Raw genomic sequence first — 13057 nt, 5'->3', positions numbered from 1 at the left:
GGAGTACAAACTTATTGCGTTCACCTCTATACATTGTTTTTTTTTTTTGTCCTTTACTGTCAATAATGTCATGTGTATCATCATCTATAGGCTAAACTGCTAGTGAGCGTTCATGAACAAACAAGTTACAAGAAAATAAACAACACCAATTCCATTCATTTAAAAAGACAATACAAAATCCAGACATTTACATGAGCAATGACAATTCAAGTGCAAATATCGACTCTATGATACATCATAGCAAACCCTCTTTTAAAAGGCAACAATCTCAACCAAAAAGAAAAAAAGGAGAAAGGAAAAATCAATCAGGTTGCAGGAAAGAAGCTGATTCCGGTAGGAAGGGGAGTTTTTGCCCATGAGGGGATACGGGCCATGCCTTTATGATAGTTATAGTAAGTTTGACAATTAGCAACGTATGTCCCTCCATGATGACAATCTGTATGTTAGGGTGTTACCAATAGCATTGTGGGCTATGTGAACACACACAAAAGAAAAAGAAATATGTTTATTCAATTTCTTGGGGGCCTCCCAGCCAAATGAATCCCCTGCAAATAACATTGGGTTTTTAAACTAGTCAAGCTGCTTGCCATTTCCAGTCTTCATAACAAACGCGCCAAAAGCAAACCGTGACGGCCACGTGGCTTAGAGCCAGATGAAGTTTTGATCTTATCGTCACACTCTCAAAATTGCTTATCAGCTATCATGGGAATGTTCTTTGATTTTAAAGTTAAATTATTATACCCTGTTGCTGTCACTGTTCTGAGATCACAAAGAACATTTTCTATTCTTTTTTTTCAAACTGCTGTATGTTTCAAGACATCTTTGACTCCCTCTGCAGAAGAGCAGACAAGACACTTAAGTTCTGCTCATAACATGTCATACAAAGGGTCAGCAGTGCTGCTTTCCAAAAGATCAGTTTGGGTCACTATAACCAAATTGAGTGTGTGTTATTTGTATTCATTGCACGTGTATTATAAAGGTAGAAGGATGGGCTCACGATCTAGTGCACACAACAATGTGACCCGCCCGCCCTTGTGGGCCCTCTTTGGAAGAGCTGTCTGCACTGGGACAGATCAAACAAGAGCTGGGGAGATGGCTGTCTTTGGATTTGATATGGGCACGGCAGTTTAGGGGAGGAGCGGTGCAGGTGTAATTCTAGGAGTCGGCCTCGTGGAATCCAACCCTTGTCTTGCTAATGTTCGGTATTTATAAGTCAAAAACACCACAGACCTGCTCCACAGGCAGGTGATGGGATTATCAACCTGCTGTCAGCTAACAAGTGAAGAACGTGAAATTCTTTGCTTGCTTTTCAACTTCGAACCTTGACACTATTCAGGAGTAGAGTACATGAGAAAGACAAGATGAGATTGAAGAATTAAAGTGACCTTTTACAAGAAGCAGCAAACATCATGTCCCTCAAAGACATTCAACTCTCAATCCCTCTCCCAGAAACATTCCACATCATCTCATTCCTGTGGCTCTCCTACTTAGTTTCTTATTCGTCTTCTAAAAATGTCCTCTGTGTTCCTAGATTGATTAACCACCTTTTTTTTTGTATTTGCTATAAAGTTGCCTTGGGGGAAAAAATAGGAGAAAAAGAGCAACAGAAATGCTGGGCGTGTTGGAAAAGGCTGGTGCAGTCTAGACAGCGCAGATGAACTGTTTTAACAGTAAAACTGCTCTAAGAGCTCAAACATAGTAAGGCTTTAAATGAGCTGGAACGCAGCTGCGACATGAATTAGTTTGCAACTGCTCCTCCTCGAGGAGGCACACACAAGCACACATCCTCACCAACGCACGCATCCCACGCGTGCACACACACACACACACACACGATGGAACGAAGGTTATACAACACTTGCACAACACTTACAGGCATACTTAACGGTCGCAGTCGGCGCTGGAATACAGACCAGTCATTTAAGCAAATACAACACCAAGCTCTAACACATCATCACTCCTACTGTCTCAAATAGCCGTTTCTATCCGTTTGAATGGTCTCAATGCACGACACAATGGAAACCAAACCCACTCACATATTCTACATCCCCACTAAACGCGTACGCTCCGGACTGTGGACGTGCGAGGGAAACTTGACAAACAACACAAATATTCAGCATTTTGCATGTTTGTCGAGGGAAATCAAAAGATGGTTACAAAAAAGGATGTAATATGTGTGTCGCAGTCCTTTATGAGTTGCGGGATGTAGCCTGTAAGTAAGGGTGACGGGGGAGGGGTAGGCGAAGGGGGAGAGGTGGGTGACGAGGGAGGGGTTGGGGGGAGGGGCGTTTAGTGAATTGCAGATGATGCGGGTTTACTTGTATGGTCGCAGGAAAGCAGAGACTTTGCTGCTTATGAGACGTATGAAGGATCGGGGAAGCATCTCATTGGACTCCCGAGTGGTGTACTTGAAGTAGTTGTTTGGGTGAGCCAGCACGTCAAAAAGAGTCTTTATCAGTTTTTTATCCTGCAAACAGAAAAAGAGTCGTTAGTGCATTTGTAAACTGCGGAATCTCAAGTAAGGAACTTACTTGATTTCGTGAGCCCATGTGTAACCTGAAATGTTCATAGATCGAGGTAGTGTTTCCCATTAAAATGAATGGAAATGCAATTAATCTATTCCACATCCAAAATCAAGTTACTTTTTAAAAAAAATGACCAGTATTTACTACTAATGTGAATAAAGACTAAAGTGTTGCAGCACAGTGTTGTCCCAGCCCATTAGTCACAAAGTAGTAGAAGAGGAATTCTATTGTTCGAAAGGGGTTTAAATAGGGTCAATTTCTTTTTTCAGAGTTAAGGCCAAAGTTAATGTAGCCTCAATGCTTCACAGGAATTCCAGTCATTGATCAATGTTCCCCGGCTTAGAGTAATAATGGCTACCAGGGCTAACCTTAAGGATTTCTTGATGGTTCTCTGAAGCGTAAAGTCTTCCATCCCGTACGATGTCCTCAACCAGCTGTTCATAGTCCTCTGAAGTTACACAGACAACACCATTACTCTTGGTCACCTCATGAAATGCCGAGGAGCGCTGTGAACCATTTGAAGACCATACCATCATAAGTCACGTAGGGAATCTGAAAGCCCCTGGCACTATTGGCCTCATTGGACTTGAAATTAATCCAGAGGCGCCGGGAGCGTGCCGTGAAGGCGATGGGCCGCTCATACGTCTGACATGTCTCATAGGTGGTGATGGATGTAGCTGACCCTTGCAAGAGCACAGAAAGGGCAATGATGAATCAAGTTTATGGATGCGGTGGTGTCACGGGCGTAGGTATACTCACAGTTCTTTCTCATCACCAGCACATCTCCGCACTCGTCCTCCGAGGGCAGGAAGATCTCGGGCACCACAATAAGGATCTTGCGCTTGCTGGGCGGGTTGATGTTCCAAATGCACTCCACGTTGGCCGGGTAATTACCGGGGTAGTTAGGGGACTCGATGTAGCCCATAAACTCGCCCATCTCGCCGCCACACTGCCTGTCTAGACATGCACAAACTCCACGCATTACATTCTGGCTCCAAAGCGGAAGCCTCAAAGTGTCTTTTGTGTACTCACTCTTGCACTGCGACACACTGGTGGCACCATCAAAATCTGTGGTGGTGTTTCCAGGGCAGGAAATACAGTAGTTCTGCCGAAACTCAGTCTGATAGGTTCCGACTGGGCAGCGGATACACCTGTGCACTGTGGTGTTGTAGTAGTGACCCGGAGAACACTGCACTGCAGCACCAATGAAGACACACATAAAATCAGACGAGCTAAGTGTCTTTTTTTTTTCTTGGATGGCTTTTATGCACGCTCATCTCACCTTTGACCTCACAATCATGAAAGGAGCTTGCACCCTCACGCTTGCTGCTCAGTCCTCCCCCGCAAGGAAAGCACAAAGTCCGACCTAAATCTGGCTGGTATGTGCCCTGGGGACACGGCTGGCAAGGCTTGAAGCCGTCGCCTGAGAAGAACCCGGTGGGACATTGGCCTGTGGAGCGCAGACCACCACATCACGTTTGGCAGGAGAAATGTTCGACTGGCACAGAATCTGGAAGTTGGGCTTTTGCTACCTGCACACGATGAAATGTTTCGGGCTCCCACAGGCCCGTGGCCGTCGCTGCCTGGACACAGGTCGCATGCCAGCTGCCCCTCCCTCTCCTGGAAGGTGCCAGGCGGACACTGGATGCAACGTTCCTGCTCACCGTGATAGTATGAGCCTGGCAAGCACCTGACTGAAAAACAAAATCGACAACAGTGCTTCACAAAGGTTCATTTGCTCATCACTAGTTTGAACAATGAAAAAATAACCACATATTCAGATTTTTTTTATTCCTGAACAAAGGGCTCCCACGCACAAAAAAAAAAGACCATTCAAGGATGGCAGAAATCAAAACTATATAGTAGAGCCACCCCACTATTTGTGGGGATGGGGACTGGGCTGGCTCGCGAACAGGGACAATCTACGTATACCAAAACTGACTGACTGCCATTGAAATTATAATTATCATTATCTTTTTTTTAGGGTAAACCACTAAGAGTCTCAAAAGAACCTTTATACATGGATGGATGGATCATATACGAACGCCCTTCTAGTCAGCAAGATGTTTGAAAGTTGTTTATTTGATGAACTGGGCCTGTGAGCAAATATATTAAATTGATCACAATTTGATTGAAATTGCTACATTGATATGAAAAACCTTCTCTCGTTCAGTGATCAAAGTCAAGGTAAGTGAAGGAGACGCGTAAATAATCATGAAGTCTTACCGCATCGGCCACTGTCCTTTTCAGAGCCTGGGCCGCAGTTCTCTTGAATGGGAGCAGCCTGTGGAAGTTTCTGGGCCACCTCGTACTCCAAACCAGCCACTCTGATCAGGAATCGCTCTTGGTTGATGGACTTCTTCAGAGCCTTGATGTAGGTCTTGACTTGCTTCTCCATACGTTGTCTGAGGCAGCTGAGATTACAACTTCCTGGCAAGGTTTGAGAGAATACATCCAAGCAGCGACATTTATGAAGACATTATACTGGCCGCTTCCCATTGCGGTGATGCCACAAGACTGACCTGTTGTGTCGCCAGCTTTGACCTCTGCTTCAAGCTCCAAAGTTATGCGCGTTACCTCTTTGTTAGCCGGGTTGCGCGCACGCCGCCCTTTCGCTTTCTTTGACGAGTCACATTTGAGATTGACAAAAGTCACCAAGCAATTATTGCAGGGCTGACCACCTCCTGTGGAAAAAGTCAGTCAGCCATTGTACAGCTGAGAAATTTACAATCAGTATATTATCATTCCGTTTAGGATTTTACAGCACCTTAAAGAAAATTGTGTAATGCTAAAACAGGTACAGCAAGTACTCACACTTATTTGACCCCCCGGTGTAATGGTATCGCTAACCAAATGCGCAATGCATCTTGATGGTGCTGGAAAAATGAAACTTCGTGGAGCATTTGTTTTTGTTTTTTTTACTCCTCCAGATGGTGCTCTTGGCTTAAAGATAAAGGCTGGTGCAATGAAAAATAATTAAATTTCCAATGCATCTCGAGACCAAGAGTGCAATCTATAGGAGTCAAAAATGATCACAAGTGCTTCATCAAGCTTCACTTGACAATCACGACATATTGGCATGTATGCGCGATGATAAACTGTGATGTATAAGCCTTTAACCTTCATTCATTTGTGGATTTAGCTCAACATTTTGTGCAAAATGTCTCAGAAATGTCCAACTCCAGTTGATGCTCAATGCTAAGTGTATTTGAATCCAACAGATAAGGGCAGACCTGGTCCTAGGGTCCGCCCCCTGTCTTCTGTCCTGCCAGTCAGTTTAGGGTGCAGGTGACATTTAGCATTTTTTATCTTGAAAGATGCTGTCTGCTTCACTGGAGGCGCCAAAGTTTCTACAAAAGGAGCAAATGCAGCTAGGATACAAGCAGCTATCATAGTAAACACCCTGAACAAAGGCAAAGGATTTGGTGGGTGCCACCTATGCAGCTCTGACTGCTGCTGGAGTTGAGCCGGATGGGGGCCTTCCCTCTGACGATGGGGATGCCGCAACTCACCGAGTAGCTGTTGTCAGACTCTTCGAGAAGACAAAGACAAAAGTAAAACTAAGATTTTAAAAAAACATTGGGTTTACAGGTACACAAGTGATTCTAAAATACAATCAAACATATTAGAAGCTTGCAGCAATGCAAACACACACATTCACACACACACACTAGAAAGACCCAAGTGTGCAGACTGCAGAGTCCCACTGAGTTTGTATTCCATTAGTATTTCTTTCATGTAATCAGGAACCTAAACCATGCAGTGATTTACAGACCAGAATTTAAATACCTATTCTATAGCTGATTGGGAGCCAGTGCACAAGTACAATATATTTGCATTTGTGTTTAATTTGTGTTTAATCTTTGTATTTTATAATCTTTGTATTTTATAATATAATAATTTTTATTTGTATTTGTTCAATACATTTTAATAGAATCACTAGTATTATTGATCACTTTGCTTGATTTTCCTACATTAAAGTGCAGTGTTGATGTTTAAAGCCTACATTTTATGATAGTGGTTTATTATATTCAATTAATTTTTTTTCGGAATAAAACCTCTTGACGTACTAGTCTACTCCTACTACTAATGCTACTGCATGAGGTATTTTTAGGGGGGTACCTAGTATAAAAAATTCCAAAAATCACTTGTGTAGCGTTTTGCAGCAAACATACCAGCCAAGTAGTGTGCTTTGGAGGCACATGTGAGTGAGCAGCTCTCTTTCTTGCCCGTTTTGCTACAGGTGAGAGTAGCCTTGGGGGCGACAAGGCCTGGAGGACATTTCACCAACTCTGAGGAGAGACACAAGACAGAACTGTAAAAATCAAACAACTCTGGGAAAATAAACTCAGGTTGAGTTTGCAGAGCTCGGAACACATTTTTTCTTTACCGCTAGAGGGCAGTAGTGCTACGTACCGATACAGTCCTTCCTGTTCCAGTGCAACTTGTATCCAGGTGGGCAGGTACATTCGTAGCTCCCCAGAGTGTTAATGCATCCATATTTGCATCCTCCTCGGTTTATACTGCATTCATCGATATCTGAAAATACAGGATACATTGATTGGATGTACATTATGGACAACGGCTTTGCATCTCACCAGGGGTGGAGGGGGAGGGGGTGATAGCACTTCACCAACGCCAGGGATGAGTCAGTTCTATTGATTAGTTTGGGGTTTTGTTTTGTTTTTTGCTCATGACGATTTTATGTTTGAATGGATTATTTTCAGTGGCTTCTGGAGCCCAAACAAGTTCATACTTGTTCGAACAAAATGGCTGCTGACAACCAGCAGCAAGTTAAAAAAAACCCAAAAACTAAATCAGGGACTTTTCCAACCTCTCCAGCTGTTTGTAGCCATCTGGTTTTCCTTTTAACTTTATAAACAGCCAACATGAGCGGAATCACACGGTCACACTGGTTTCCCGGTGAAAGGCAATCACCTCGTCAATCATGTGAACATTTTCAAAGGCATACGATAAGGTGCATTTAGTATCCCTTTCAAAAGCATTTATGATTTTATGGATTATGTTGGAAAGTTTTGACTCGAGGTAGAGGCTTCCAAACCATAAATATGTACAGTTAATATTTTGCCAAAGTCTTCTTAGCTCACCTGCACAACTCTACTTGATGAAAAAAAAAATATGAAAGGGGCGGTTGTTACTCTAAAGCAGGGGTGGGCAATTATTTTCCCGGGGGGGGGGGGGCAAATGAGAAGCAGAAAATATTGTGGAGGGCCGGGCCAAAAGTTAGAAATCGAAAATAAAGAAGATAGCACAATGTCTTTGTATGCCAGTAATAATGTAATATTCTCCTCCACCATCACACTCAGCATCGGTTCTCCTCAAGGATGTGTACTGAGCCCCCTGTTGTTCACGCTCTACACATTTGACTGCTCTCCGACTCTTATTAGCGGTCCTGTTTGCGGAAAGTTTTTAACACGATAACAATCAAACCATTCTCGGAAATGTTCATTTACTCAAGCCACAAGCAATTCACTCTGAGCATGGAAATTGCCAGAATCGGACTGAGTAAGAATCACTTCCATGTTTTTCAAAGTCTTGTAGATTTGAGTCTTTTCGACTGCGGGCGTCTCCTGAATGTTTCGTACTTTGTTACCCGCTGCGATTAATCAGATTCCCTTCCATGGTCATTACTCTCTCCCTCTTTCTTCGTTTCTTCGTCTTCCCCTCCCTCCCTGTGCTCTGCAAGTTGAAGTAACTGCGCCACCTGGTGTTGAAATACCTGTCATTACAAGTCCAAAGGAAATGAATGCAATCAAACCTTAATTGTGCACCAATCTTCGGCGGGACGGATTAAAAAGACAAAGGGGCCGGATCCGGCCCGCGGGGCGTAGTTTGCCCACCTATGCTCTAAAGATTACATTTTTACCAACTAGCTGAGATGTGAAATATAAAATATAATTTTAAGATGTTAAATTGTTGTGCATACTAAATATGAATGTATAAATGATGAATAATCAATAAATAATTTTTTGGGGGGGGTCAAGAAAAAAATATTTATTTCAAATATTGCTGTGGAAGTTGGGGGAGATTGTTATTGCTGGGGGAGAAAAAGAACTGTTTCAAAGCTTGTTTGGTTTTGGAGAAATAAAGCAAATAACAGTAGAAGAGGGAGTTTTTATTTCAAGGCCATATCATTGTTAATACATCGTTCATTTCATATGTGCATTTGACATGAGGGGAAGATCAATGTGAAGCTATGTGTAGACAGTGCATTGGTTCTCATCGCCTCGACAGTTTTGCAGCTGGCACGAGGGGTCAATTCACCCCAAAAATAAATGAAAAAATACCCTGCAATTGGGCACTTGGACTTGCAGGGTAAATCCAGCCATAGTCAGTCGCACTATCGATCCAGACCCCGCCGTGACCCTGAAAATTATGAGCATGGTATACAAAATGGATGATGGAGGAATGGAATGTGTGTGTGCAGTTGCAGTCCACACAGTCCACTTTCAATTTGATGGCCAGAACATCGCAAGACTGAAACACTAAAAATGGTAAAGAGGGAATACTGTATATGGAAGTGTCTATAACATGAGGACTGATACCAAAAGAATATTTCCAGTACCTCCGATGACAGTTTACAGGTCGACAGAAAGAAGAAGGAAAAAGAGTACAAGTTACTGATAATGTCAGTGATTGATGATGCTGACTGTTGATATGAAACGACCATCCCTGTCTCGTTCAATCATTCACCGCAATTAAAAACAAAAACCAAAAAAATGTCTATGTGTCTCTTCATTCCCCGAAGAGGATGATGACTTCATCAAGTGCAGCCTGCCAACATGTCGCCCAGAGCGACTTGGAAACATGGCGAGAGATGTGCTGCTTACCCTCCGCATCAAAGCACTAGATTTTAAGGACGAAGAGCTTTAATGAACATCTGATGGCAGCGCCGCTCATCTGGCAGAAACTGTTGTTTTGACTTATTTTATTTTCTTCCATACTTGACATACAATCAAATGGATCTCTGCTGACCTTTCTGCAAATCCCTTTAGGCCTTTTTCCTTTTCACGCACACAGACCAGTCAAGAGGGATGAAGACAGAAGATCAATTGAAATTTGGAACCTACGCCTCAACCATCGAGAGTGACTGACTTCATGGAATTGTTTGGTCAACTTTAGGGAATATTACAACGTGTTGCTCCCATTGTTGAAGTGATGAAACAGAGACTATTGTGGCTCAAGACTTTTTTGATATGGTTTTCATATAAATATGAATAAACGCACAGACACCCCAGGAATGTATTTGTGCCGAGGCTAAAGCTTCGCTCTGTGAAACCGGGACGACTTTGAAACATGCTTTGTGGAGGTCCGAAGTCACAACAGCACCGAGTGTATTTTCTTAGCAGATAAGCAAAAAGCAAGCAGAGTGTTTGGTGAGGTGAAGAGGAGAATGCCTGGATGAACTCTCACTTGGGAAAGAATGCCGACAGGTCTCAGCACAATACTTGGCAGCAGGTCGCCGACCCGACTGGGTTTGTTGAGTGCGAGCCGATTAATAAACACAGAGCCCGGCTTGCGCCGATATTTTGGGGTAGATGAAACACAGCGGGAGCAAGCTCAGCTTAGTTATGAGCGGGGAGTGAGGGCGTACAGCGGGGAGCTCAATAAATCTCCGGGGGTCATCTAATAGTTCCGAAAGCAGCGATGAAAAGCCTGGCAAAGCCATTCATCACCAGTGCTGTAAACAATGGTAGCACATCGTCGATGTCGGTCTGGTCCATCATGGGAGAAAAAGGCCTACCAATCCAATGCCAGTGCTGTTTAATCCTTCAATAGACAGACATTTTGCAGTGTGAGCCATCACTTTTGCATTTTACACAGAGTCAATGGCATCTTCCCATGTGTCACAGTCACCTCCCGGTACAGACTGAAGCTTATTCTAATATTTCAGCTCGTTATTTATTGGTATAAATGCTTGAAATGCGCAAAACTTATATGAGGTCATATAGATAATAACGAATAAAGAAAATGTTGCATAATTGTTAGGGAAGGGCCACAATGTTCCCAAGATATCTCAGGAATTTAGTAGGCGGGCCTCAAAAGTTATGTACAGTAATCCCTCGCTATTGCGGGGTTTGTTTATCGCGGCTTCAGTGCATCGCGGATTTTTTCAAAAATTATATTCCTTTTTTTTATATATACATGGAGTACAGTACTGTGTATATGTTGCTCAATGTGACTCGCTGTTGTTTTGCAGCTTCTCGCGGAATGTTTGTACACTTAAAAAAAATAATTACCTGTATATGTTTATTGGTCGCTACTTCGCGGATTTTCTTTTATCGGTGGTTTTGGTCTCCATTAACCGCGATAAATGAGGGATTACTGTGCTATAATAATATGAGGAGAAAGGAATAAGCTCAGAAGTGTCGAAATGATGATGGATAACATTTACCATTTGTGTATTTGCCATGTTGGTGGAATGCTCTTGTTAGTGCGTTCTAGTGAGGCTTTGTACATGCACTTAGAGGTCATGTTAAGTGACACTTATGTTGCTGGATATTCAACAGTAGTATAGACTGTGGATCGGCAGTGTCGCCCTTGTACATAGGCCCCCGGGCCTCGAGTTTGACTCCGGTGCACTAGAGGAAACACACTAGGGATCAGAAATTAGCAAGGTTGAAAAAAACCCCCAAAAAACAAACAATGGACAAGATGAGAAAACCCCCAAAAGCTGCCGACCTATTGAAATTCACTCCCAGAACAATTTGTCAGAATTTCCAGATTTGTAACATAATGTCAAGAATATTACGTGGGCCAGTTATTGGAGTCCATTATGTAATAGGAGAAAAATAATTCACTATACTTACTGCTCAATTGTAAAAGATAATAATTATTGGGTGAGTTATATTTTAGACTGCTTTGTATTGTATTTGTTATGTTACGTAATTATAGTATCTTGAATTGTTATATCACAAGGGATGCTTGGTGACCGTATACAAGGGGTCGGTGACTGTTTGCCCTGGGCAAATGACTAGTTAGCCCTGGGCAGAGCCAGCGATTATGTCATCAGCAGCCTGAGAAAGCCAACGTTTGATTCGCGGCTCGTGCACTGCTGAACAATGCATCTCATAGCTGCGAGAACTCAAGTTAATTTGCCATCGACACTTGATACGTCACGTACGTCAGGGTAATGCAAATGTAATGCAAAAAATAAGAATAATAATCTGCGTCATGCGGGGCTCCCCCAGCTACCGAGCTTGGCTTACCCAATTGATTACGAGGGACCCGGGCCGGGCTCCTCCCCTCCCTGCGGCATAGGGAAGTCCAAGAACTCTTCCCTCAGAACATTCACACCTCCCAACTTACTCTCTGGGCTATCTCGTCTAGAGTAGTGTGTTGTCACAGGTCACGCTCCACCTTGAAGTGAAGTAGCCAAAGACTTTTTTTGCAAACATGTTTTCGTCAATTAACTACAGCACAAATCACCTTTGCTTTACATTGCTGCCAAGTGTAGCGTAAGATTAAGATTGATTTCCTGCCTTCCGGGCAGCCACCTGTTTGTGCTCCTTTTAGTCTATTCGAAAATCAACTTGCAGAGACTTAAACCCGCTTGAACTGGGCAATCCATCACGGCCAGCATTTAGTTACATTTTGTCTTTCGATGCGGTTGCATGCAAGGACTTTTTTTATGTTGACATTCTCCATGTGGTGACATTCAGATTAATGAGTTGGACGGCGTCAAGCCTTCACACCCTGAAACCATGGAAATAAACAAAGATGATTTGTTAGTTTGCTGCTATTAAGACTTGAATCTAATTACAAAAGGGACTTTTTTTTCCCTTTCAAAAGAACACTTAAAAATCTCTTCAAGGGCAAGCAGAGCATTTGGCATACATTCACCTCTGTACAATTGGGAGCTTGCATGGCATGCGGATTAAAGCAGAAAGCTTTAACATGATAACACCCTTTTATGAATAAATCAATCTGCCTGGAGTGCGTACTTCCTGTTCAACATGAGAGAAACTCATTGAGGCTTTTAAGAGGCGCAGGGTTATGGACAGCAGATTTACACATGTAGGAAAGAAACAAAAAAGTGCCACCGTCTCACCTCCACAGTGCGCCAGGCCATAGAGGACGTAGCCCTTGTGACAAAGGCACTGGAAACTTCCTGCAGAGTTGACACAGAAATGGTCGCAGGTGCGGTCAAAGGAGCACTCGTCGATGTCTGCACAAGATGGAGAGAGACAGTTAGAAATGTTACCATCACTCAGAAACCACAAAGGGCAGGAGCCAGTCCAATTTCCTCTCTCTGTATTGTTTATCATGCATTTCAATGGGCCACATCGAAATAACAACAACAAAGCTTTGGACCTTTGCTCCCACGCCTGTTGCTGTAATTGCCCTCCTACAGTCACGATGTTTTCCATTTTGATGCGGCAAAATGGAATTTTCAAAATATACTTTTGGAAATGGCAAGGAGTAGAAGCAGGAGTCAGGTGATAATAGTTGCCCAAGAGCATTTTCTTTCTTCTCTCTGAGAGCCTGTCAATACTGCCCCCCCCCGCCCG

The 13057-nt window shown here is 43.1% G+C and overlaps 1 protein-coding gene across 4 annotated transcripts in view; it reads right to left on the bottom strand.

Annotated features, from left to right (window-relative positions):
* Nucleotides 1-33: 33 nt before the first annotated feature.
* The window catches only part of scube3 (signal peptide, CUB domain, EGF-like 3), a 102855-nt gene continuing 89831 nt past the window's right edge, over nt 34-13057 (bottom strand). For 3 of the 4 annotated variants that reach the window (XM_052057096.1, XM_052057098.1, XM_052057099.1), the window contains 14 exons: nt 12598-12714; nt 6942-7064; nt 6701-6817; nt 5962-6057; nt 5759-5875; nt 5048-5209; nt 4752-4955; nt 4058-4219; nt 3808-3975; nt 3558-3719; nt 3285-3482; nt 3056-3208; nt 2894-2973; nt 34-2467 (listed from right to left, as the gene is read on the bottom strand). In XM_052057096.1, coding sequence (XP_051913056.1) covers nt 2315-2467; nt 2894-2973; nt 3056-3208; nt 3285-3482; nt 3558-3719; nt 3808-3975; nt 4058-4219; nt 4752-4955; nt 5048-5209; nt 5759-5875; nt 5962-6057; nt 6701-6817; nt 6942-7064; nt 12598-12714 — 2012 coding nt within the window. In that variant the 3' untranslated portion in view covers nt 34-2314. The remainder of the gene's footprint in view (nt 2468-2893; nt 2974-3055; nt 3209-3284; nt 3483-3557; nt 3720-3807; nt 3976-4057; nt 4220-4751; nt 4956-5047; nt 5210-5758; nt 5876-5961; nt 6058-6700; nt 6818-6941; nt 7065-12597; nt 12715-13057) is intronic. The other variant, XM_052057097.1, reaches the window with a different exon arrangement.

This window comes from Hippocampus zosterae, chromosome 2 (genome assembly GCF_025434085.1).
Source record: "Hippocampus zosterae strain Florida chromosome 2, ASM2543408v3, whole genome shotgun sequence".
In the NCBI taxonomy this organism is placed as follows: Eukaryota; Metazoa; Chordata; class Actinopteri; order Syngnathiformes; family Syngnathidae; genus Hippocampus; species Hippocampus zosterae.
Note: the sequence above shows the minus strand (reverse complement) of the source record. Positions and strands in the feature narration are given on the sequence as shown.